Here is a 27,106-nt window from a genome sequence, read left to right as displayed (position 1 = left end):
AAAGATATACAAAGCATCATAAAATCAAAAATATATACTTTTGATTATATAAAATCAAAGTTTTTGCACAAATAAACCAATGAAACCAAAATTATAAGGAAAACAAAAAACCAGGAAAAAATCTGACAGCTAAAAAATATTCCATGCTCTCTTAATTTGCTTATGGTATAACTCTTTATATGTAAATTGTGTACCATTTTGATCTTGGTATACTATGCCTAGGTTCTGCCATAATTTTTTCCAGTTTTCCCACCAGTTTTTATCAGTGAGTTTTTGTTCCAAAAGTTTGGGTTTCTGGGTATATTATATATTAGATTGCTATGGCCATTTGCTATAATGTATTTTGTACTTAATCTGTTCCACTATTATGTACTCTTATTTATTTTAAAAAAAAAATTTATTTTTTTATTAATTTTATAATTATAAATTTTTTTGACAGTATATATGCATGAGTAATTTTTTTTATAACATTATCCCTTGTATTCATTTTTCCAAATTTTCCCCTCCCTCCCTCTACTCCCTCCCCCTGATGACAGGCAATCCCATACATTTTACATGTGTTACAGTATAACCTAGATACAATATATGTGTGTAAATCCAATTTTCTTGTTGCACATTAAGTATTAGAATCCGAAGGTATAAGTAACCTGGGTAGATAAACAGTAGTGCTAACAATTTACATTCACTTCCCAGTGTTCCTTCTCTGGGTGTAGTTGTTTCTGTCCATCATTGATCAACTGGAAGTGAGTTGGATCTTCTTTATGTTGAAGATAATCCACTTCCATCAGAATACATCTTCATATAGCATTGTTGTTGAAGTGTACAGCGACCTTCTGGTTCTGTTCATTTCACTCAGCATCAGTTCATGTAAGTCTCTCCAAACCTCTCTGTATTTGTCCTGCTGGTCATTTCTTACAGAGCAATAATATTCCATAACCTTCATATACCATAATTTACCCAACCATTCTCCAGTTGATGGACATCCATTCATCTTCCAGTTTCTAGCCACTACAAAAAGAGCTACCACAAACATTTTGGCACATACAGGTCCCTTTTCCCTCTTTAGTATTTCTTTGGGATATAAGCCCAATAGAAGCACTGCTGGATCAAAGGGTATGCACAGTTTGATAACTTTTTGGGCATAGTTCCAAATTGCTCTCCATAATGGCTGGGTTCTTTCACAGCTTCACCAACAATGTATTAGTGTCCCAGTTTTCCCACATCCTCTCCAACATTCATCATTATTTGTTCCGGTTATCTTAGCCAATCTGACAGGTACCACTCTTATTTTTTAACCAGTCCCAGATTGTTTTGATGATGTCTACTTTTTAATATAGTTTGAGATGTGATACAGCTAAACCATCTTCTTTTTCATTTTTTCCCCATTTGACTTCCTTGATATCCTTATATTCTTTTATAAATTGATTTTTTGATAGATTGATTGCAATTACATGGAATAGATCATTTACATAGTTATTAATAATTATAATAGATAATAGAGATAATTTTATTATATTGGCTCTGCCTATCCTTGAGCAATTAGTAATTTTCCAATTGTTTAGATCTGACTTTATGTCAAAAGTGTTTTATAATTGTATTTATATGGTTCTTGGGTTTGGTTTGGCAGGTAGACTCCCAAGTATTTTACATTGTCTATAGTTATTTTAAATAGTATTTTTCTTTTTATATCTTACATGTTGGTCAGTGTTCATTTCTATGGAAGTGATTCTCACATCTCTTTATCCAGCTCAGATCCCTCTTCTTACATCTCCATTTGCTAGAACATGCTGAACTAGTTGCCTATTAGACATCTTAAAAGACATTTTAAACTCAACATGACTCAGACCAAATTATTTTTTCCACCAGACCCTCCTTCCAACTTTTCTGTCACTGAGGTATATATACCACCATCCTCCAAAATCCCCAGCTTGAACTGAGGTGTTATTCTCAACTTTTCCCTTCTACACCCAATGTGCATTTAGCTGCTGACTTCTGTCAAATCTCTTTGTAATATCTGGTACATACACCCTTTTTCTCTTCTGACATTAACCATTGAGGTGCAGTCCTTCACACTTGGACTGTTGTATTTGGTCTTCCAGCTTCAAATCTCTTGTTTACTTGGCTAACAAAGTGATCTTCCTTAAAAAACTCTGATCTGAGTAGGAAGGACACCTCCCCTCCCCACACACACATACACACATATTGGGATTTTAAAATGCTTTCTGTCTTTCCAGTCTTATATCTTTTGTCCCCTCCTTGTACTCTTCAATCCATTAATAACTGATTTTCTTGCTATTTCTTGAACATGGCATAAATATCCAGTTTCCAGACATTTTCATTGACTGTTCACCATGCCTGGGACCTTTCCCTTCCCTCCTTAGCATCCCCTGGTTTTTCCTATTTCCCAGGCAAATTCCTGCTTTCTGCAAGAAGCCTTTTCTAGTCCTTCTTAATGCATGCATCTTCCTTCTGATAAAATTTCCTGTTTATCTTGTATGTAACTTGTTTGTACCTGTTCTTTTGCATATTGTCTCCTCTATTAGATTGTCAGTACCTTAAAAGCAGGGACTTCTTTTGACTTTTTTTTGTGCCCCCAGAATTTAGCAAAGAGCTTAGTACATAGTAAGCTCTTAATACATTGCTAACTTATTTCTTTGAATAGTTATATGGATAGTAATAGTTTGAATAGTGACTTATATTTATACTCAGTTGCATTTGATATATAATCTAATTTGACAAAACTCTGCTCACATGAAGGAAATTAACTTTTTTTCTTTTTTTTCTTTTTCTGCTGAGGCAATTGGGGTTACAAGACTTGTCTAGGGCCACACAGTTAAGAAGTCTTAAGTGTCTGAGGTCAGATTTGAACTCAGGTCCTCCTGACTTCAGGATTGGTATTTTATCCACTGAGCCACTTAACTGCCCCCAACCATCTTTTAAGACAGGGCTTCTAAAACTTTTTCCACTTGTAACCCCTTTTCACCCAAGAAATATTTACACGACCCTGGGCATAGAGATAGAAAAAAGAGTTATAAAAATCAAACACTGATAATAAAGCATAATTTCCCAATTCCCATATTCAGTTACAACAAGCTTTGTTTAAAAAGATAGCAAGAGAATTTCTAAGGCTTCTTTCATCCTGATACATTTTTAAATATATTGATTTATGGGCAGTCAACAGCACTTGGAAATTATTTCAAATCTACTGAAACCCTCGATTCCCTGGAAACTGAGTAATGGCCTAGATTCCTTTATGCTTTCAGAGTGGGTATCATAATTGTTAGATTATCACCTTAGCTATCATACATGACTTTTTAAAAATTAAAGCTTTTTATTTTCAAAACCTATGCATGGATAATTTTTCAACATTGTTGATTACAAAATCTTGTGTTCCAAATTTTCCCCTCCTTCCTCCTAGCCCCTCCCCTAGATGTTAGGTAATTCAATATATGTTAAACATGTTAAAATATATATTAAATCCAATATATGTATACATATTTATACAATAATCACAATGTACAAGAAAAGTTAGATCAAAAGAAAAAAAAAAAGAAAGAAAGCAAAATGCAAGCAAACAACAAAAAGAGTGAAAATGCTATGTTGTGTTCCATACTCTGTCTCCACAGTCCTCTCTCTGGGTGTAGATCATTGAACTGGCCTGGATCATCTCATTGTTGAGAAGAGCCATGTCCATCAGACATGATCATTGTATAATCTTGTTATATGCATTATTTTCTATATCTTGTCTATATATTTCTAACTCTACAAAAAAAAGTGGGGTAGAAAAGCCAGTGATTTTAGAGACTAGAGAAGAAAATGAATAAAGTTGACCAACTTTGTTTTATTTTGTATTATTATTTGATTATAGCGCTTTATAATTTGCTTTCAGTATACATGAGGTAGTTAGATTTATTTATTGTTTTCAATAAAAATTCTCCCTAGTGGAAAGTTACAAAAGGAAGCATGGAGTAGGTTGAAAATTCATTGTGTCATTACGAATGCATTTTCAATATAGAATGTTATGTTTAATCATTATTAGCTTTGGTTCTAGGGTATTCTCCTGTAGTAAAGACCAAATGTTTGGCCACTATTTGTTAGGGAAGTTTGTAATCTGGGCAATTAGATAATTAGTTTTAACAGTTGGACAGTCAACAAGTATTTAAGTACCTACCTTTGTCAACTTTGGTGCTTGCTTATTAAGCCCTTGGAATACACATAAAAATGAAATTGACTTGGCCTTCAAGGAGCTTCCGCAGGGGATGGAGATATAAGTAGACAGATACCAAGTCACCAGAGTGGGAGACTGATGCTACTTATGCCCTTTACGTTTGCTTGGATATCTGTAAGGAAACATCTATTGTGCCAGACAAAACATATCAAATAGGTTAATATGCTGTCCAAAATACTGAAAGTAACCTTTTTTGTTTTCCTACTTGTAGTGGTAGTCGCTCCTCCAAAACTTTTAAGCCAAAGAAGAACATTCCAGAAGGTTCTCACCAGTATGAGCTCTTGAAACATGCAGAAGCCACTCTTGGGAGTGGCAACCTTCGGACAGCTGTCATGCTTCCTGAAGGGGAAGACTTAAATGAGTGGGTTGCAGTGAACAGTAAGTGGACATTCTCATTGCTGTGGACATGTGGCTTTGTACTTGGCTTTAATATGATTCTGTCCTTATAAAGTTCTTAGGAACAGATGCCTCAAGTTTCTTAACTGCTGCAAAATAGAAGCCTTTATCGTCTGAAAGAGTACTTCAGATTTGAAATTAGATAGCCTTGCTAAAAAGATAAATTATGTGCATTCACGGGTACTTTTAGTTCCTTGGGAAAAAATAATTTCACTACAGAGTAATGATGTTTTTGGTGTATGGTGGTGAATTGATGTGAGAAAAGGATAAAGGAGTAAGAGGGTTAACAGCATGACTAATATGGAAATATGTTAAAATGATTGTACATGTATAACCTGTATCAAATTTCTTGCTGTCATGGAGAAGGAAGAGGTGAGGATGGGAAAGAAAAAACTTGTAACAAAATCTTATGAAAATAAATGCTATAAACTATCTTTATGTGTAATTGGAAAAATAAAATACTATTGAGGGAAAAAAAAAGAGGGCTAAATATAAAAGATACCTTAAGTATTCATGTATGAATTGATTTCCTTTTTACCTCATAGAAATTGATGTAAGTCTTATCACAATAAAATAAAATCCAATTAAATGAATAACCTGAATTAGCTAATGTGTAAATTAGGAGAAGCACTACAATTTAATAATATTTTGATTATTGCTGATTATGATTTTAATGAGACTAGTAAGTCTGTTGACAATATTGCTGTCCACTAAGCTTGTGGGAACTACAAAGATTGTTAGGAGATAGATTGAAATTTGTAACTAAATTCTTTTGATTAGAATTGTAAAATCTCCAACTAACTCTGAAGTTCATTGATTTGCCTAATGCCAGGCAAGTAGTCCCACAGCATAGAAACCTGACTGATCAGTCAGAGCAAGGTACAGATCTCCTGTGATGCTGTTGTTGGGTTGATTTGCCTTGGTAGGAGGATACCTAACCTTCATAATTTACATAGCTGTTTTTTATGTCTGACCCTTTTTTCTCCCTTGTAACATAAATGTTTATATTTATGGCCTCTATCTTAGATGAGAAGTTCATTTAAAATGGTTTTTATATGGTCTCTTATAAGGCATAAGAGTTTCCTTTTCCTTTACAGAATTTTCTCGTTTTCCCCATTTGAAGAAGGAAGGTTAGAGTAGAATTCCTATTTACATTCAGCACACGTATTGTGGCCCAATTATGTGTAGACCACCGATCAAGGTGCTAGGGAGGAGACCAGGGTTAAATAAGGAAGAACTGGTATACAGTAAGCTAGTACAGCACTTATACACATTCTTACAAGACCAAATGATGTGTCCTTTTGCATGAGGAAGGTGAAAGACAAGTGCTTTACTCAGTCCCCTTTTGCTCCTGGGCCTGAGGAGAGAATGAACATTTTCAGAGTTGCATTACTTTGTCATTCCAGGTAGAAAATTAAAGCCTCCCAAGATAGGGTATCTATGTAAAAAGAGATTAATGGAAGTGTTTGTAGATAGGCATAGTATGAAATAAACATGGAAAACGAAGATGAAGCCAGATTGAGAATTCTAGATTTTAGAATCTGTGAATGCTAGGCTTAGACTTTTAAACTTAAAGAGTTTAAGCAAAGGAGTAGATCTGTTAGGACCTCTATACTAATTAAGATAAATCTTGATATAGTATACTTTAAAGGAATAATTGGAGGATGGAGACTGGTTAGGAGGCCATTGAGAAAGTACATGAAGTGGGAATAGAAAGAACAGGAAAGGATGGGTTGGAAAAGTTTTATTGGATAGGTTTTAAAAGTTTTGTGTAGAGGATGAGAAGAAAAGTAGGTGGAAGATTGAATATTAAGATATTGAATATGGGTTACTAGGCAGTGGTAGTTTAAATAATTAAATAAAAACAGGTCAGAAGGGAGAGTGATTTCCCCCCTCCTGAGGCAATTGGGGTTAAGTGACTTGTCCAGGGTCACACAGCCAAGAAGTGTTAAGTGTCTGAGGGCAGATTTGAACTCAGGTCTTCCTGACTTCAGGATTGATACTTTATCTAAACACTGAGCCACCTAGCTGCCTCTGGGAGAGTAATTTTAAGTAAAAAGACACTACACTTGGTTTTTAAATGCATCAAGAAATTCAGCTTTAAATGTTGATATGAAGCTCCCCTAAAATGTCAGGTCTGGAAAGAGGATAAAGCTGTGAGGACGAATGAGACAATCAGGATAGATGGGAAGAAGGTTGAGGACACAGTTTTGGGAGCCTTGGGACCCAACACTTAAGGGCTGGGTAAAGGAAAGGAGACCAATTAGGAGTCAGAAGAAAAAACAGGAGCATGTAATATCTCATAATCCCTAGAAGGGGACACATTTAAAAGAATAGTGTGGTTACAAGTATATAATTGGAGAGAAATTAAGACAGAGGAGGACTCAGCAAAAGGGATTGAAGGTGGATTTGATAACTAGGTAGCCCCAGGTCATTGGTGTCCTTTGAGAGAATAGCATGGTAAGGTTGGAATCCAAACTGCAAAGGAGTGAAATAGGAGGAAGAAATAGAAATTTATCAGTAAAAAGAAGTCAGAGGAGACCTGAGCATATGTGTAGGCAGATGTTTGGTACCAGTGGATTGGCAAAGATTGTAGATGCCTCCATGAGTAAGGAGACAAGAATGGAAGAGCAGAGGATAAGTCAAATTACTCGAATTCTGAGATCTAGGGATGATGATTAAGAGAAGTTATGCTAGCTGGGCTCTGTCTTTTCTGTGAAACCCAGTTAAATAGTGTGCTGGGAACTCAAAGAGCTGGAGGCAGAATGAGCATCTGGAAGAAAGAAGCACTACAGATTATCTAGTCAGCTGATGTCTGCATCGGTATTTAAAGATGACAAAGCTAAAACCCAAAGAGGTGAAATTATTTGCCAAAATCATATAGAAGTAGGTAGTAGAGAGATGTCTTCTGATTCTCAGTCAGTCAGGGTTCTTTCAAACTCCTCAAGGGTTTCACTGTTGGCTTTGGGGAGTGAGTTAGAATTAATGAATGGGCCTGGAATAGGATTGCTGAATATCATTGAGGGACTGAAGGCAAATGGAGAAACGTTGATGTCCAGGGATGTTCAAGAGGTGCCTCTTGTGTATGAGTTGGACTTTCTGGCCATTGTAGTTTCTTCTAACATGATTCTATGATGGACTTGTGATCTTATTCATTGGAAGCTGCCTCCCCTGTGGCATAGCAAATAGAGCATTGATCCTGAGGTCAGGAGGATCTAAGTTCAAATCTGGCCTCAGATACTTACTCAGATACATGACCATAGTCAAGTCACTTAACCCTGAACTGCATAGGGAAATGACAAACCACTCCATTATGTCTGCCAAAAAAAAAACTCCAAATGGGGTCACATCTGAACAGCAATTCCCCTGACAATAAGTCATAGTGCACCTGAGCCTTCCAGCATTACTTTTGTTTCTGTGTTTCACCAACTTTGCCATGGACAGTTGATAAAAGCCTTCTTCTCCTCACTGGGGAAATAAAGTTTTTGAAAGACTTTTTATACCCTTCCAGTGTCTTTTCAATTGATAAAAGTAGCAAATCCATCTTTAAAAATGATCTTAATTTATTCTGTCATTGATCTTCTTAAAGACATTCACAGTGGATTGTGCCTTTGAAAAGGATTACACATTGACAAAATTACTTAGATTTTTTTGAAAGTGTTGCTATTTTATTGAGGGAAACTTTTATTTGTGACAGCAATCATTTAAGTCCACAAAAATAATAAAAGACTTCTAACTTTACCTTATAAGACTTATAAGCAATGTGAAATCATTAACTGACTGTAGACTTAACAATAGTAGACATTCCAGAATTGAAATAAGACAAGGTAGTTTTATTTCAGACTATGATAGTTGTATCACCTGGGTTATATTTCCATCTTCATTTATTTCATAAAGCTGAAGGGGGAAAAAAACTATTTGACACTTAAGGATTACAAAAGGTATTGGGTTGAATGTAATTAAAATTTAATTTTTCATTCTGTTCATTCCATTTCCATGAACTAACTCTTAAAATATTTTGCAGCTGTGGATTTCTTCAACCAGATCAATATGCTTTATGGGACCATCACAGACTTCTGTACGGAAGAGAGCTGCCCAGTGATGTCAGCTGGCCCAAAGTAAGACATTTGTGACCATTACTTGGTGTACATTTTTTTTTTCCATTATCTGTGGGAGAGAGGGAAACAACTTAAACATCCAGGAAGAAAAGAAATACTTAAATATGCATGAATATTCCTGTTCATGTTATTCTTGTGCTCCAAATCCTGCTGGCTTTGCAGTGCTTTATGCTTTAAGCTTAAACTCCGTTTGAGGGCCTCCATGCCATGTTCCTGTCCTGAATCTACCTTTCCAATTTTATTTCCTGCTGTGGAATGATGGAAAGAGTGTTGGCTTAGCTCTTCGAGGTGGCACCTCTTGGCTCCCCCACTTTCTCATCTGTGAAATGATGGCATTGGACAAAGTGACTTCTGAGTTCATCTTGGTTTTAGTGACTCTGTGCTCTCTCACTGTTGCTGACCTCCTGTGTTCTTGGATTGCATCAGGCTTTCTTGCCTCAGGGCCTTTGTTTCATGTGACTTGGCAAGGAGGAAGACTATCTCTTTGTCAGAGATGGGGGGAAGGAAGGGAGATTGGAGATTGGAAAATGCTATTAATGGTGCTGAGATGAAGAGTTTAGCAAAAGAAGCTCGTGTCAAATGCCCTCAATTTTCTAAGTAAAGTAAGAAGCAAAATCTTTAGCTTGGGAGAAGGTGGTACAAGAAGCTTAAGGCGAAAGGAGAAGTTTGGAATAGATTGTTTAGGGTATGAGACAATCAGTAAAGAGGGGAATGAAAGCACTGCCCCTCTGGATGAAGGCCCAGGTGAGGATGGATAACAGGCATTTGTAGCATAAATGTAAAACTTTATTCCCCAGATTTTATTTGAAATGATTTTTAGATATTTCCTGAAAGGCATAGTGACTGTCCATGAAATTATTAGTTTTTCCATCTTGGGAAATCTCAGCATGGAACCAGAAGATTTCATAAGGACAGTCCTCACAGTATCTACATTATTATAAAGTGATCTTGGGCATAAGTCTCTTCACCCCTAGGGTTCAGTTTCCTCATTCATATAATAGTAGGGTTGGTTAGAGTTGATAAGATCCCCACACTGCAAAGCTGAAGATCAGCTGTTGTCATCTTGGAGAGAATCCAGAGTTCCTTAAGAGTCTAAGAGAATAGAAGAAGGGACTTTTGTTCATGGATGAGGGGTTAGCACATGGGAAAGGTCATTTTGAACCCAGATTTTCCTGACCTTTCAGCTACCCATTGTACCACACTGTCTCTCAAATAGTCAAATGTAGTGACTAAAGAAGTTAGAAAACCTTACCTAATGCTATTTGCATTAAATAATCAAAGAAATTTAATAGACAGTAATGGATTTGTTTTATGTTCTTTCCCAAGCCTTCTCAATTTTTTTTTCCCCCTTAACAAGACAGTTGGAGTTCAGTAATTTGCCCAGGATTGAACAGCTAGGAAGTGTTAATTCTGAGACTAGATTTGAACTCAGGTCCTTTTGACTCCAGGGCTGGTACTCTATCCACTGCATCATCTACCTGCCTCTCGGTCTCAAATTTTGGTATCTTTTTTATGGAGTAGTTCATTACTTTATAGTTATGCCTCCTGTATTTATTCTTTCTTGTTACAACTAAATTAATAAACATAATCAGTAACATTCCACTAAACTTGAAGAAGCCAACTCTTCATTTTATTGTAGTGACTAAAGAAACTTGCTGGTTAGTTATTTTTGTTTTTAAAACATTTATCTATAAATCAAAATATTATAATTTTGCCTTCCTCATCTATAGTGCTCCCTTCCTCCTTCTGCTGCCCATATAAGGAAATTTACCACAGAATATATGTTTGGGAGTAGAATAGAAAAGACTTTCAGCAGTTTTCTATCTACTAGTTGCTTTTCTTTACTTCTCCTTTGTAATCTCAAATGCCAGGAAGTGCTAAATTAGCTCACTCTATATTATCTAGAAGGATTGTGGGTCCTTGTGGCTGTTAAACTATTGGATTTCCATTTTGTTTTGTACAATTTTCCATCAGTTCAGTAGAATATTTAAAAAAGTAATTGAATGCAGTTATTTGTGGGAATTTGGTACCAGTTGCTGAGGTAGTTACCTTTGGTAGGAAGTGACATGCTGCTGCCTCACTTTTGGACAATTCCTTCATAGCATTTTTTGATGTTTAATTTCCAACCTTAGGACTTGGGGGAAGGTTGCATAAATAAGCCATTGCTGGACCAGAGAAAAATTTCATGGAATTAAGACATTTTTCAAACTAACATGGAATGCTTGAGGTGTATTAACAAGCTTAATAAAATTTTCTCTGGGAGATTTGCAGGAATAGGGATGATTAGGAAAATCTTAGAGCAATATAAAATCTGTTTAAGGATTTTTTTATATCATCTCATGGAATGTACTACTTCTCAAGGGTGCAAGGGCTGTTTCATTTTTATCTTTATGTTCTGTGGGGCTCTTGAAGTGCTTTGCATAGTGCTTAATAAATGTTGAGTTGAGTCAGATACTCTACTTCCTGCAAATATATGAAGTTAGTCCAGATATGTTGGATTCATTCTTATCTTCCTTAAGCAATAGTGGGATTGCTTTGGAGAAGTACTTTAACCATAAACTAAATTAGTAAATCATCAGGAAGAAATACTGACTTTTCAATTTGTACTTCCTAGTGAATGCCTGTTTCTTTCCAAGAAAATTAAGTTCACTCTATTATAGTCACTAAAAGAAATCAATAAAATATTCCATAGTGGTGAAATTTCCCTGCTTCTTCTTCTTTATTCCTTTCTAACCATCATCCATAGGTTACATGATAGTATGTTTCTTCTTTGGCTCTTTTGTAGTATACCAGGTATAGAGGGGAAGTTATGAGGTTTAGTGTGTTGTATGTGGTGATAAGGGAAAATGAAGGTGAGAAGTCCTAGTGTGAAGTTATGGGGCTTGAGTTCAAATCTATGTTATTTTTGGCAAATTGTCAGTTTCATCATCTGCAAAATGAAGCGTGAGTCCTAAGGTGTCTTCCAGCTTTGCATCTTTGGTCCTAATGAATTATATAAAAATATTTTTGCTGGCTTTTAGACTTTCCCAGCATAAAGATACTGGAATTGTCACTCACTTTTCATTAGCTGTTTTGCTTCAGAGTTCCATAGAACTCTTTAATGAAGATAAGTGTGATTTATTTATCATTTGTTTTTATATTTAAACATTTTTTAGGAGAGATGTCTGGAAGGACACTGAAACCTCAATTTTAGCACACCTAAAGAGCCATTGCTTTCCATGATACTTGAGCAGTTTAAATAGTTTTGCCTTCTCAGCTATTTCCTTTGCCTCATCTCTTCTTTAGTCTCATGCTCTTTGATTTTGAAAAAGCAGAGTGCTTTCTCAATTTTTGTCTTAAGTGCAGAAATTTGGGATTATGCAATGATTTGCTATAATCCTATATGGTTTAATAATTTAAAATTTTAATCTTTGTCGTCTAAGGAGGTTTTTGGCTTGGGCAGTATTTTGGTGTGGTCTTTTGAAAAATGATGGCTTCTTTTAATAGCAGATTGCTTACAGAGGATAGTTAGCAATTGACTCATCTTGAGAACAGGACCATTTGGTATGAGATATTGATGAGTCAGCTTTCCAATATTAGTCCTATCAGTATTACCATATGTGGGTGTTATTAGTTTTCTTCAGTTTATCTCTGAAAACAGATATTTCTCTCCTTGCTATTTAAATATCATATTGGGAGGGTATTTTTGGTCATGCATTTTGAAAATTAAAAAGCACCTTCTGCTTAAGGAGAATAGGTTCCCAAGAATTTAATTGTCAAGCCATATTTCTGTGTCTTAAAGCTATGTGTGCACATGAACATAAATGTAGATTGTGTTTATCTTGTTACTCTCCCTTTTCTCCTTTTATTGAAATCCCTTCTAAAGTATTGTCAAAACAGGGCTGCTTTTTCTTTTGTTGGGTTGGCCTTAAATGTGAAAAAAGCCTTTGTTTTGACCTAACAGTATAGTTTGGTAGACATTATATATTGTTAAGTCTACTATACCACTAGCATAAATGATCAAAACTATGATGTATCTCAGTTACTTAGTATTAATACTTAGTGAGAGGGATTGAGTAATGGTGATAGTTTTAGGACTTTCTTAGATTGGCTCCTTAAACTAATACTATTTAACATATCATTAGATAATAAAGGAGGGCATACTTTTATGAAGCTGTGTCAACCTGACCCTGAAGCCAAAGCTCTGAAACCTTGTTGGTTTTGACCAAAAGGGCACCCAAGATACTTGAAATGCAAACACAAGAATTAAGAAAAATGGAAAAGCAAATACATTTGAGCAATTAAAATGAGCTCTAGGGGAAAAAAAAAAAAAAACCCTAGATGATTCTGGGAGGTACATGCTATTATCTTCTTTATTTTACAGATGAGGAAACTGAAGTAGATAGCCTCAAGCACTCTGAGGCTGGATTTGAACTTGGGTTTTTTGACTCCAGGTCCAGCCATCTGTGCACTATGGTGCCACTTCATCGATATAATATTTTTAAAAACCCCAAAGAACCCAATAACACGGAATAACATGTTCAAAAGCTATTCCTTTTGCTGTTGTCATCTTTGATCCTTTCCTTTAAAAAGGGACATAGAGGAATACAGACACCCAGAGCCAAACAGATTATTTCATATGAAAAGGAAAAGGCACTGGTTCTCAAGTGTTTGGAGCAAACTAGGTCCTTTTTTTGTCTTCAGAGGATCAAAGTACTGTTTTATCACCTGGAGTTGGGGATAAGTAATTTTAGGTTAGGAAGGTACTTTACAGCCAATTTTATTTTGCAGATATGGAAGCTTAGTAGTCTTCTGGTGAACTTTGTCTTTCCTCTATTTTACATTCTACTCCTAAAATCACTAGTTATGACATTTTAATCAGGTAATACATGTCTCGGTTCTTCCTTCTCAGATTTGCCTCAGATAACCATTTTATACTTTGGATTCAAAACAAGGGAAGAAGAATTCAAAATAAACTTGAAAGCTCTTCAAATTGTAGTTTACCAATAGTTCTTGTGTTATTCACCTCAAATTTATGAAAATGGAATAGTATATTTGAAGATAACAAGGATCTTATTTGGGAGAATAAGACAGACACTTGGATTAATTTCCTAAACTGTTCATATTAAATTAGTTTTCATTAAATTTCATTTGAAATGAATTATTTATGAAATTTAAATGAAACATTCATTAAATTAAATAAAATAACATATTAAAATAGTTAAATTCAAATTAAATTAATTCATATTAAATTAGAAGTAGATGGTAGAAACATTGTCTTTGGAAAGTGACATCTTATCAGTGTAGAATTGGAGTTTTCATTTGTTCCTTAGTTAAACATCCAAATTCTCAAATATGCTTGAGTTAATCAATTCTTTGCAGATTTCTGTATTGCCAGTAATGACTTTTTGGGGTGGGGATGGGAATAAGAATGAATTATATAACTTTAAATTAAAAGTTAGTTGAAACATTTTACTCATTTATACTTTACCACTCCTCTCTAAAAGTCCCAAACCCAGTAACAGTTGTCTCCAACAAACACCTTAAAACCAATTGATAAGACCTAACTTATATAGGGAGGAATTATTTTCAATTCAGCAAAACAAACTACTGAAAGAAATCAGCATGAAACAGAAAAGTAAACAGTTCATTCCATTCTGACATTTATATAAATGTCTGACCTAGAAGTTATGAATAATAGTGGAAATAACAAGTAGGGGGGGTGGGCAGGCTTGGCCTTGAATGGGAAGATTGATATGACAGCCACCGTCCAATAATAAGTTTGTCATAAAAACCAAAGTTAAATACGATAAGAAGATGATGTCAATCCCTGATTAGTAATTTTAGATTATTTGGGAAGAAAAATGGATTTCTTTTAAAGCAGATATGTATGTTGATATTTTATGTCTTTTCTAATTCAGATATGAATATCATTGGGCAGATGGAACCAACATAAAGAAGCCTATTAAGTGCTCTGCACCAAAGTATATTGATTACCTGATGACTTGGGTACAGGACCAGTTGGATGATGAGACATTGTTTCCATCCAAAATAGGTAAATTCACTTGTACAGTCTGGGTACAGGGATATCATATAGAATTCATTATACTTAAGAGAGGACTATCTATCTTCTCATTCTTGTTTTTTTACTGCCTCATGGGGGATGGTTTGCTTGCATTGAGATGAGTAGAATAACTCCAGAGGAAATATTACCTACTTCTTAATTTGAAAGTAAAGTGTGTAAAACTACTAGGGTTTTTGTTTGTTTGTTTTGTTTTTTGTTTTTTGTTTTTTTTTTTTAGATCATTCATAAATATTTAATGAGTATTCTAGGAACTAGTTATAATGCAACTTTCATTTTAAAAACAGCTTTTGGCTTTTAAAAAAATTGTAATTTTTAGTTTAGTTTTTATCACTGATACCCATTGAAGACAGAAAAAACAAAGTTCATCACAAATATACATGCAAAACAAATTTCCACAGAAGACATGTCCAAAAAAATTAAAAGGAAAAGTATATACTGTAATCTACATTCAGAGTTCATCTCTCTCTTTTCTTCAGAGTGAGGCCTTTGAAACTGTAGTCAAACAATTAGGTTTTTAACAAAAAGTTGGTTGGTAGTTGTTTGGGTTTGGACCTGTGATTTCATCACTGTATGAAATTCCCTCTACTAAAATTTACTTTCCTAATGAAGATTATGAAATCTGTGATTAAATTTTATATTGTTTAGAGCACTAAGAAGTTAGGTAACAACTAAGTCAGAGACCAAGCTGGAACCCAAATTTTCCTTGACTCTAGTGTTATCAAGATATATCCTGTTGCTTCTCACTAAATTTTTAGTTACAAAATTTTTGCACATTTTTCCTTATTAGATTCCAGAAAAAAAGTAACTTCTTGCTCTCCCCATTAATATTATTTAATTTTCTTAAATAGCATATGGCATCCTAGATTAAAATTTTTCATGAATTTGTTATCTATTTAAAGACATCTTTTTTATGTGGTAATGATCATTATAAGAGTAGTGGATGGGACTTACTATATAACGTGCTGCTCAGGAAGTCCACTCATTAAAAAACACAACAACAGAAAGAAAGACTTGTTGGTAGGCAAGCAATTGCTATCATTAATTTATTTTTGAAACACTTATTGAGTCCTTTAATTCATGGCAGGGGGAATTGGAGTCCTATGCTAACTCTACGAAGATTTAAATGTCTTATTTTGTATCTCTGTGATTTTGAATGTATACATTCAACATTTTTAGCTTCTGGAATATTTAAAGAGAAAGCTGTAGGTTTTTTGTAGTCTTCTTGTCTTGACAAGTAATTTGCTCACCCATACAAGTATTTTGTCTTGATTATTTTCCATAGCAAGTTTTAGAAAAGCCACAGTGATTTATATTTTTGAGTACTTTAAACATAACAGGATATTTGTTTTCTTGTAATAATTATATTTATGATATTGAATAAATGTTAGAATTACAAATAGTAGTGATAAAAAATGAAGTACTATTCTAGAAATCAAACTATATGAGTTTGAAGAGACACTCTGTCCTAGGTGCTATAACCTTGGGTAGAGATCACTTCCTTTTTTCCTAAAATAGTAGGTGTGGAAAAGGTTGCAGTGACTAGAAGGGGGGGAATTATTCATACCATTTTACTATGGCTCCAAATTGGGAGGCTGATTTTCTTTCATAATGGATTGGCAAAAGATCATCTTTTCAAATATAGTTCCTCTATTTATAAAACAATAATAACTACTATACAGATTTGTCAAAAAATGGCGATAGAAAAAAACCTTATAAAGCATAGGTGTGGAATGGCACATATTTATCTTAAGTGAAAGGAGGCATTATTTTTAATGGGGAAACACTAGAAAACTTCAATTTGAAAAATACAAGAGTACTTGTCATAATTTTATAAACATGTATAGCTTCAATAAGAAGAGAGAGACATTAATGGCATAAAACACAGGTAAATAGGAGGTTAAATTATTTCTATGAGCTGGTTAAATAATAGTTTCCTTAGAAAATCCAGAAAAATCAGTAAAGAAACAAGTATCTGGATGCAAAATAAAAATAAACACAAAAAATCATTAATAATTCTCCATGTAAATGTAATAAAATTCAAAAGGAAATAATAGAAGGGGAAGTCTCAGAGGCAGCTGTTAGATACTACAAAGTAGTTTTCATATATTTAAAGTGGAATGCATTATAATTTCCTGTAATTGAGACAGTGTTTCTAAAAGCTTATGTTTAAAAAGATACAATGAAAAAAACAATGTAACCAGTTTGACTAAGTCATCAGTGTTGTCTATTAACTAAAACCTGATATTAATAAAACTTGATGAATGTTTGCAGATTAGGAGAATAGATTGGTATAACTTAATTTCTGGCTATTTAAAAGATCCTGGCATCAGAAAACCTGAATTCAAATTAAGCCTTAGATATTTACTAGCTGTGTGATCCTAGACAAATCACTTATCTTTTGCCTGCTTCAGTTTACTCATCTGTATTTCCTATTGTGAAGATAAAATGAGATATTTGTAAAGCACTTATGCATAATCTTTAGCACATAGTAGGTATCAAATAAATCCTTGTTTGGTTCCTTCCTCACTTAAATCCAAATAACCATAAAGTTATTTGAGAATTGGTCTACTGATCCATATTTAATACATATAAATACAATTAAAAAACATTCAAAGAAATTTTTTAAAAAAGGAATTGAAGAGGGTCTTCAGTGCTCTTGATTGTGCCCCAGTACAATAAAAATCATGATCCTACTTAAAAGTAATTTACAGACTTAGTCTTAAACTAATCAAACTACCAAGAGAAACTAGACAAAATTAAAACAGAATTAGAGGGGCAAAATTGCAATATCTCAAGAGAATACTAGATTAGTAATGAATAGAAAATAGCATGATGAATGGAGAGAGATATCAAGGTATATTATAAAGCAGTAATGATCAAAACCATAGGATCATAGACTTAAAACTGGAAAGAACTTTAGAGGCCATTAAGTTAACTCCTTCATTTTACAGATGAGAGAATTGAGGCATTTGAGTCAAGTGACCTCCCTTGGGTCATAACAGTTAATAAGTAGCTAAGGCAGGAAATCAGGTTTCCCTGAATCTAAGTTCAGTATTCTTTCTATTATACCACTGAGTTGCCCCTCCTATTTCATATTGAAAAGAGAATGGGAGGGAGAGAGACTGAAACCGACTAGAAGAGTCAAAAATAAATGACAATAAATCAGTGTTCAAGAACATAAATTACTTGAAGAACCAATCACTTTCCTTTTTTACAAGAATTGCTTGGGAAATGGAAGTCAGCAAATGGGGTTACACCAGCATTTTGTATCATGTACCACATACCACAGTATGCTCAAAATGGACACATTATCTCAATTTTAAAGGTTATATAATAAGTAAGAAGAGAGGCAGAGGAGGTAACTTTTACAGCTGTGGCTATGAGATTTCATAATTAAATTAGTGACAGTTATGTAACTTTAGTCTCTTGAAATTAAACTTTTTGTGTACATAAAAATAATTGACGATAAGAAATGAAATACTTAATTGGGAGAAAAAAATGAGCACTTAACATCTCTGAGAAAGGTCTGGTATCCAAGATAATAAGCCACATATAAAGGAAGTGACACAGTTATGTAAGAATAAAGATATTTTCCATTGGATGAATGGTTCAAAGGATATGAGGAGATAGTTCTTACAAGAATAATAGGAAATTTAATTAAAAAAGAAAGTCTACAGGTTTTGAAAACTACATGAGCTCCTCTTGCAGTTGCTGCCAAGTCATTGAAAAGTCGTCGTTAGGTACAAATCTGAGTGGACTGCTACCTCTCTTAAATCTAGATTTTTTTTTGGCATATTCAGCAACCCTGAGCACCATTCTTCATTGTCATGGCATGAAAATCACTTACATGAAGAAAGGCAGATGAATACAGTCTGAGGTTTTAGCTCACATTCAGCCAATTGGATAAGATGACAAAAGATGGATGTAGTTGAAGGAACTCTGTTTGTTGTATTGTAAATTGGTCCAGCCATTCTGGAAAACAGTTTGAAATCATGATAAGCAGTTACAAAATATCCATCCTTTGACCTAAGAATCCCACTAGCAGGAAAGCTACCCCAAGGAAGTGATTAAAAAAAAAAAGTTCCCTTATACATTAAAATATATTTTAATAGCCATCAAGAACTAGAAGCACTAATTAGGGAAGTGCTAAACAGATGTGGTAAATGGATATGAGAAGATTAATTTGTTGTAAGAAAATAAGTATGAAGAGTAATCTTGGAACCTGGGAATTGTGTGAACTCATATGTACAGTGACTATAATAGTCTGAAAATCCCAAATGAGTACCATGTATAGTGATTGTAATGACTAAATTGGTCTTGGAAGATAAAGTAGGATGATACAACTCCATCCCTCCTTCCTGTGAATGGGATAGTTGATTGGTGCAGAATTTTACACGGACTGGCCAACTTGGTTGATGTGCTCATTAATTTTGTTAAAAGTATTTTTATTTTTATTTACTCTGAAAAAAATTCATATAAATAGGTGACAATATCTCATTTATGAGATAAATAGATGACTGAAAGGATATGTTTGGAAATAAAGATAATATTAAAAAATATAAGTGATATCAGTAAAGATTAAAAAAATAAGAAATTGCTTCTCATGATTTGATTTTTACACTATATCCTCTCCTGTTACAAAATTCTTCTTTACTGTTTACTATTATCTATTTTCTATCCTTTCATTTTTCAGGTGTCCCCTTCCCCAAGAACTTCATGTCAGTGGCAAAAACTATTCTGAAGCGTTTGTTCAGGGTGTATGCACATATTTACCACCAGCACTTTGACCCAGTGATTCAACTGCAGGAAGAAGCCCATCTCAATACATCCTTCAAGCACTTCATTTTTTTTGTGCAGGTGAGTTGACTATGTCAATCTCTTAGATTTGACATATAGAGGACCTAGAGATGCCATGTGATGGTACTGTCCCTCTATGCCCCCTCCTCCCCAATACTATATCTACTTGACATCAGTATTTCAAGTCCTTCTATTCGAAGTTACTTTAAAGATCCCAACCAACTATCAAATTTATCTTGGCGTATACTGAGCATATATAAATATAAAAAATTTTATAGTTTATATTTATTTTATATTTTATATTTATAATTTATGTAAATATAAAAAAGTATATATAAATGCTTTTTTGATTGTTTCTTGACCTAAATAAACTCTTAACACCCAAATGTTAGTTCAAAACAGTTCTAGAAAGTTCCATCTTATATGTACGAAGATAAGAGAGTGTACAAATACTCTTGGAAAAGTAGGAGCAGTGTGCTTAGTGGTTAATTCACCGAACTTTTTAGCATCTCCTAACATAAGCCAGCTTTCCTGAATTGGGCCTTTGAGGCAGACAAAACCAGTTGATTTTGCAATTTTATGACTGCTAGTGTGTCTGTTATAGCACTCCGTTCTAGAAAAACTTTCATATATGTCCTCTAGCAATCAGGTGGATATCATTCAAATAATCTGTTTTCTTTCTTCATCATTCAATTAAAACTACTTTTTTCAAAACTCTCATGATTTCTTAAATTATCAAATCTCATGGCCCTTTTTTGATCCTTATCCTTCCTGACCTCTGCATAACAGATAATACTATTGGCCATTCTCTTTCTGCATAGTCTCCTCTGGGACAATAATATTCTTCCTTGATTTTCCTACCTGTCCAACTACTCTTTCAGTCTCCATTGCTGATTTATCATCCATATCATGTCCCCCAACCATGAGTTGCTCAAGACTCTGTGTTGAGTACTAGTCTCTTCCTTTTCTCTTCTCTCACTTGGTGACCTAATTAGCCCATTTGTTTAATTGTGTCTTTGTATATGAAACTTCTGAATTCCAGACATGCATCTCTATCTGCCTATTGAGTATTTTAAACTGAATGTTCTTTCCCCCCAAACACCCACTTCATATATATGAAAATTTTCTGTTGAATGAAAATACATGTAAAATATGTTAATCTTGTCTTTTCTGTTTTCTGTCATTTAGGAATTCAACTTAATTGACAGAAGAGAACTTGCCCCACTCCAAGAACTGATTGAAAAACTGACCTCAAAGGACAGATGAGGGATGGAGGGCTATTTCAATCATATTTTGCTTAAATCAGGCTCTTAGGAATATATTTGGGGTTATTTGGTTGGGTGGTTTGGGGATTTATTTGCGTTTATTTTCCTTTATTTTTTTCCTCCTAAATAAATGAAAACCTTTTCTGTTACTTTAGAGGCAACCAAGATCCATTCTATATGCTTTTGGGGGAGCACAATCTTTTTCTCTTAGTGACATACAATTGTGAGGACGTTTTTCTTTTTGTTTGGAATTTGGGGAAGAGACAGAGATGGGGTTTGCCTCCTTGTAGGTTTTTAGCTGATGCTGTCTGTGTGCTTGACCCTACTGGTGGATGGGTTCTACGTGGTTTAAATTGTGACCCATTCATAACATAAAAGACTAACCTTCTTAAGTGCCTTGGCAGAAGGCTCACTTCTGAGGTGCAAAATGCAAATGTAGTAGACTGAGCATTGCTGAACACAATGGACTGCTCACTTACCCACAATGCTTGATGATGACATTTCTGTTAGATTATCTAATTTTTAAAAAGCCATAGTTTGCCTAAATTGGTGATCTCCAGCTTTTAATACATGAAGAAACAATTCTTGAAGATGTGAATGTAGATCTTTAAAAGAAAAAAAACAACCAGAAATAATATTTGTCAGTTATTTATGTTAGTGATGGTGATGTTGATGTATGTTACTCTGTTCACCAAATGTTGAAAGTTCTATTATGAGCAGGTCTTTTTACCCCAGTAATGTCGATGATATTGAAACTGGAGGAGGCTAGAATGTGTTATCATTCCAGCATGGCTCTTCCATACAGACAAATGCTTGTACTACAACAGATCATAAAGTATTTATTTACACATTCTGAGATGATGTAGCCAGTCCCACCTGGGAGGTTTCTCACCAGTTGCCAAATGAGCCATAAATCTCCTTCCACTGTGAAGAGAATCAAAAATATTTCCGCTGAAATAATATTTAAAACCCATGAAACCAGTACCAAGGATGAATCTTTTTGTAAACCCAGTGTCTGAGAAACCCTTCTCTTGTACTTTAGAGCCAACTCCTATTAGCAGAGAATTAAATACATCTTTATTTTCATCATAGACATTAAGGATGAAATTGAAGGAGTTATTGGAAGTACTTGTTACTTTTCAACACTTCCATTTATTGGATGGGGCTATTATGTTTGTCACTAAAGAATGATGACCACATTTAATGACATTCTTTTAACTACTTTCTGCTGGCCCTTTTTGAAGATTGACTCTTTTTTTTTTTAACCAGCTAATTTCTAGTGGCAAAGGAGTTTTCTACTATGTGATGTAATTTAGGTATCCAAAACAATGACTAATTCTAAAAGTAACATCAGTTTTCAATGGGTTTCATCCTTTTGTAACAATTTAGTAAAGTGAATGTTTTGTACATTTTGTTCTTATGAAAACTCCCAGATTTCAATTCTCTATTCTCTGATACCACTGTCTGCCTCCTGGAACTGGACAAGTCCAGCCCTCCCCTGATCTCTTCTTGCAAAATAATTCAAATTAATAGCACTTTGGGTTGTTTTCCTAATGAACAGAGCACTGATCTGATAGATGTCTTTAGCATCATTACTGCCTAGAACTAACTGCCTTTGTGCAATATTCAGCAAATTTTCTCAAGTGTCAGCAGTAGATAGTAATGTTTTGGCAGAGATGCATCCATTAGTTATTGGTAATACTTATGTGGCACAGCAATGAGACAGTTGGGATATACACATTTCCTTTAAAGAAAAAAAATTTCTTGTAATTATCCAGTTATTAACTGAAACATTTAATTTAGAAACAACTGGGTGCCAAGTGGTTTAGGGATCTGCAGAGGATCCCATCTGCACAGGGAAATAAAGCACAAGGTCACCCAAGTGGTCTTCCATATCACATTTCAACTCGTGTAAACCCACTAACAGCAGGGTTGCAATAGCCAAGTAGAGAGACAATAGGTGAAAAAATTATTCTTGTACCTGATAAACTTTATGTAGCATGAATGTAGCTACATGAAGTTTAGCACTGTTATGTTGGGGTATAATTCTCTTAGATAATTTTGTAAGTGTACATTGATTTCCCAGTGTTTATGGATAAGATTTTGTTCTCAATTGTGCCAGAACCTCAGGTACCTGCCTCTGGGTACTCCTTTCATCAAAGACATTGGGATTTGGAGGATGCTGCTACTGTTTCTATGTGTTTTAAATAGAGAGGCTATCATTAAGAAGGGATCTGGGTTATACTTCTTGGTTCTATATATGCCTAGAAAGTAGAAATTTCCTTTACACTAAAATCAATTATTTTAAGATAAATTGTTTCATGATGATTCCCTCCCCCCCCCGCCCCAAGAGGATATAAAATCCATGTTAGTAGCAGATTTTGCTTTTGCTTCAGAAGTTAAGAGATCTCTGTTTTTCAGGCTTTACTCATCTCTTGATCTGAGTTCAAAAACATTTTTACTAAATTTACCTTTAAATTCCATTTGAAAGATTAAAAGAATACCACTAATGATATTTTTTAAAAAGCAAAACAAATCCAAAACCTAGCCTAGATACCCTTGGTTAAATTTTAACATGCTAGAAAATTTTAATGATTGGATAAGCTTTTAGTTAGTCATATATGATGCTACTGACTCAAATTTTTAAAGCTCTCTTTTTTCCTTTCATTTTCATAGAAGCCATGCTGTGGAGTCATAACGTAGATAAAAAGCCTGAAAAATAAAAACCACAGTTTAGATGAGTGAATGTATTTAGTTTACTACTTGTTGGGTAACTAATTGCTTGGTTTACTCAGAGAATCCAAGTGCTATAGCACCGTAGTTATTCTAATTGGAAACAGATGGTATGGATATTTTGAAATTCATGAGATTCCATTTTAGTTATTAATTTTAAGCTTTTTTAACCAATTATTTTACGTTTTCCTCTCCCTGTTCCCACTTGTTAGAAAGTTGTACTAATAGAAGATAGGTACATAATTTTTTTTCTGCTTACCAATGCTTATTGAGGTGAGAATTTAGGCAGAATTTAATAGTGTATGACTAATTTTTTTTAAAAACTCCAAACATCTCAACTGTCAGACAGTAACTTTTGTTCATTCAAATGTTTCCTCATTTGGGGATGCTACTACCACCACTCAAAATGTCTTTGGAATTACTCTTTTGGAATTTCCTTCAGAACCAGTTTACTAGCCATGCAAGAAGGTCTGTATCGTTACCTTACATTAATTACGTTATAACTATATCTTCATTTGAACTAAAACTAGTATAATTCAGCTTATTTATTTATTTATTCATCCTGTTTGCCTCTGGGTGACTTTTGATTACTTCCCCAAAATGATATCCATCCTTTAATACAAAGATTTGTGAACATGGATGATGCTCAAAAGACTGTGTTATGGGTTTTGAAAGCAACTTGAGCTCCCAAGATGGTTTTAGCAATGGCAGTGTTATTTGAATCATTGTATGACCTCCCAGATGGATTTACCTTCATTTGGCAATAGAAATTCTGGTAATTTAAAAAATGTCATTCTATTATCTTTTAATCCTGCATCACAAAAATAAGTTCCCAAGGACATTGACATTAAATGCTACAAAGGTCATAGATCCTATTTGTCACTGTGGGGCAGTTTTTATTAGGAAGAAGTGTGGACAAATTCAAGTGGTTAAGGCAAGGGAATTCAGGAGAAATACACCAAAAGACCTTCGGCAGTCCTATCCATGTCCTTGTTCACACAAAACGGTAATAAAAGACTGGAGATCACAGTATATGAGAAGCCTATAGCATTGTACTTTTAGTTGAGTTTGAAGTTTAAATCTACACAGCATTCCTGTTTTCATTATACTTATTGCTTTTATTTTTGGATATCTTTTATGAAAGACATGGACCATATATTATAGTTATTCTTTGAAAATCTGGACACACAAAAATAAAATCCAGTTTGTTTTGAAACTAAACTGGATCTGTAAACAAAATGATCCTTTGAAACAATTCTCAATTTCTGTATAACAGGATTCTCAATGTTTTGTTTTGAACATAAGTATGAGAGTTTTGTGTGATATTTTTTAAATGCAGGACAGAAATTGTCTTTTAGCTACCACCAAGTTTGTCCATAAGTTTTGGATGGCAATTTTTAGAGGTGAACATACCTCATTATTGAAGAGGAAGTTTACATTGTAATTGTAAAGATGAAACAAAATTATGAATACAGATTATTTTATGTTTTTGTTGCTGGTAGCTGAAGTTATGTTTAAATAGCTTTGGAGGAAGAAAAAGATAATACAGGTTGGAGTGTCCAGTAGTGTCACAAAAGTTCCTTTTTCTATCTGGCACAAAAGAGAACTTGGAAAATTTCACTTCCTTAAAATAAATTAGAAGTACTGACTAATCTTAATGTATTCTTCCACTTTCTCTTCCCCTCTCCCCTCTTTTTTCAGGTAAAGTTGCCTATGTGCTGCTATTAATATCCTGTATCTTTCTTTCCCCTACTTTCCTCCTATTAGATATTTGGGTCATGATAGCCAACATTCTTGGTGATTTTGAACCATTCTTATTGATTCAAAGGTTTGGATTGTTGTGTTGGAAAATTAACATCCTTATTGATGTTTATAAAGATGACTTATTTGGGTTCTATTCAGAGCTCTTTAAAGTCTGCATCATTGAAGTACCAATCACTGATGATTAGATTGCTAGTGATGAAATGGTATTTTGTTTTGATGTTATTCTTTAAGACAATACTTATAGAGAAAGTAGTAACATCAAACTCTGGCTGGATGATTCTTGGTTTGCACATATTTTTTCCTTTAGCTGAAATGCAGTTCTGAATGTTTCAAAATAAATTTCAGAAAGTGCATTTTCATTTTAAGAACACTTTCTCTCAAAATTGTTCTTCATAGATCATTGTAGTTTTCAGAAGGTTTTTTTTTGTTTGTTTTGTTTTAGACATTCACTAACTGTAGTTTGTTATTTTTGTACATGTCCAACCTAGGATTCAGGGGGCACTATTTGTCCAGGGAATGCTTCTATTTGAATTATTCTGTGCTTGGAGGGTGTATTTACTCTGTTACTACTAGCTCTCAAAATATGAGACAAGAAAAGAATGTAGTAAATGCATATGGCAGTTTCTGAATAAATGAAAATTTCTTTAGGTGAAAGCAAGAATAATACAAGTGCAAGATCATTCTTATTTCAACATACATGTTATATTTACAGTATGTTAAACAATTATGAAATCTATAAGGACATGATCCCTGTTGTCATGGAGAGAGTCATATCCACTTTATATTAAAGCAGCTTGAAGAAAAAAATAGATGTAAAATATGAAATACATTATAAGAATTTATAAGCTAACTGTGCCAATCTTACTTCAGTTTGTAGTTATTAATGGTTATTATCTTAGGTTATACCAGTACATCATTTTGATTCTAAAAGAGAGGGGAAAATGAATGTCAAAAAGATTCATAACATGTTTTATTTGAGAGATGTAAATAATATATACAGATTGTGATATGTAATGAGATGAGGAAGTATTTAAATTTTAGGATTTTTTTCCCAGTAAGAAACTGAATGCTGTTTATAAGAGAAAAAATGAATAAATAGTTATGTTTGGCCATGATTTATTGTGCCTGTCTTTTGAATAATTATGTCTGTTTTTATACACACACAAATTAGTGGGATATTTGTATTTTGGTGGTGGTGTCTCAAGGGAACACAGTGTAGTCTTTAGCCCTCTGGGTTCACAAGTCCTCAGAGGTGATCAGACTGGCTCTGGAGAACTGATTCAGAACTAATCAAACTCACTAGAAAAAGATTTTTATAAAACACTGCTAATTTACTATAGTGCATCTTGGGGCAAAATTACCTCCATTGATTATTTCTACAAGATCTTCCTTTAGGATTTGACCAAATTAAGAGAGGAAAAAGTTGATTGTCAACTCTCCAGCTCAGTTGATTGTCAACTCTCCAGCTCAGTTGATTGTAGCTCTCCAGCTCAAATACAAAATTTTAAATTCTTATTCGCTGGTCGGTAGGGGTGGAAGAACTAATTGCTCCATTGAGAACTACCACCATTGATACTACAGTATCTTTCTTTACCTTGGATAAGGTTTAGTACAATTGAGGGACTTACCTTTGATTTTTGTGATGGTCAAGTATTTATAAAGGACAGTTATGCTCCAAACACTATTGGGTACAGGAAAAACCAAGACATTAATTAGCCCCTTATCCTACTCCCCCTCAGAA

General features: G+C 34.1%; 1 protein-coding gene across 2 annotated transcripts in view; it reads left to right on the top strand.

Annotated features, from left to right (window-relative positions):
• Positions 1–26,480, top strand: part of MOB1B (MOB kinase activator 1B) — a 74,173-nt gene extending 47,693 nt beyond the window's left edge. For both annotated transcript variants that reach the window (XM_074274087.1, XM_074274086.1), the window contains exons 2-6: positions 4,440–4,606; positions 8,649–8,742; positions 14,643–14,776; positions 19,500–19,663; positions 20,792–26,480. In XM_074274087.1, the coding sequence (XP_074130188.1) occupies positions 4,440–4,606; positions 8,649–8,742; positions 14,643–14,776; positions 19,500–19,663; positions 20,792–20,869 (637 nt within the window). In that variant the 3' untranslated portion in view covers positions 20,870–26,480. The remainder of the gene's footprint in view (positions 1–4,439; positions 4,607–8,648; positions 8,743–14,642; positions 14,777–19,499; positions 19,664–20,791) is intronic.
• The last annotated feature ends 626 nt before the right edge of the window (positions 26,481–27,106 follow it).

The sequence above is a fragment of the Sminthopsis crassicaudata genome, chromosome 6, assembly GCF_048593235.1.
Source record: "Sminthopsis crassicaudata isolate SCR6 chromosome 6, ASM4859323v1, whole genome shotgun sequence".
Classification (NCBI taxonomy): domain Eukaryota; kingdom Metazoa; phylum Chordata; class Mammalia; order Dasyuromorphia; family Dasyuridae; genus Sminthopsis; species Sminthopsis crassicaudata.
The sequence above is the reverse complement of the archived record's forward strand: the minus strand, read 5'-3'. Positions and strand labels throughout refer to the sequence as shown.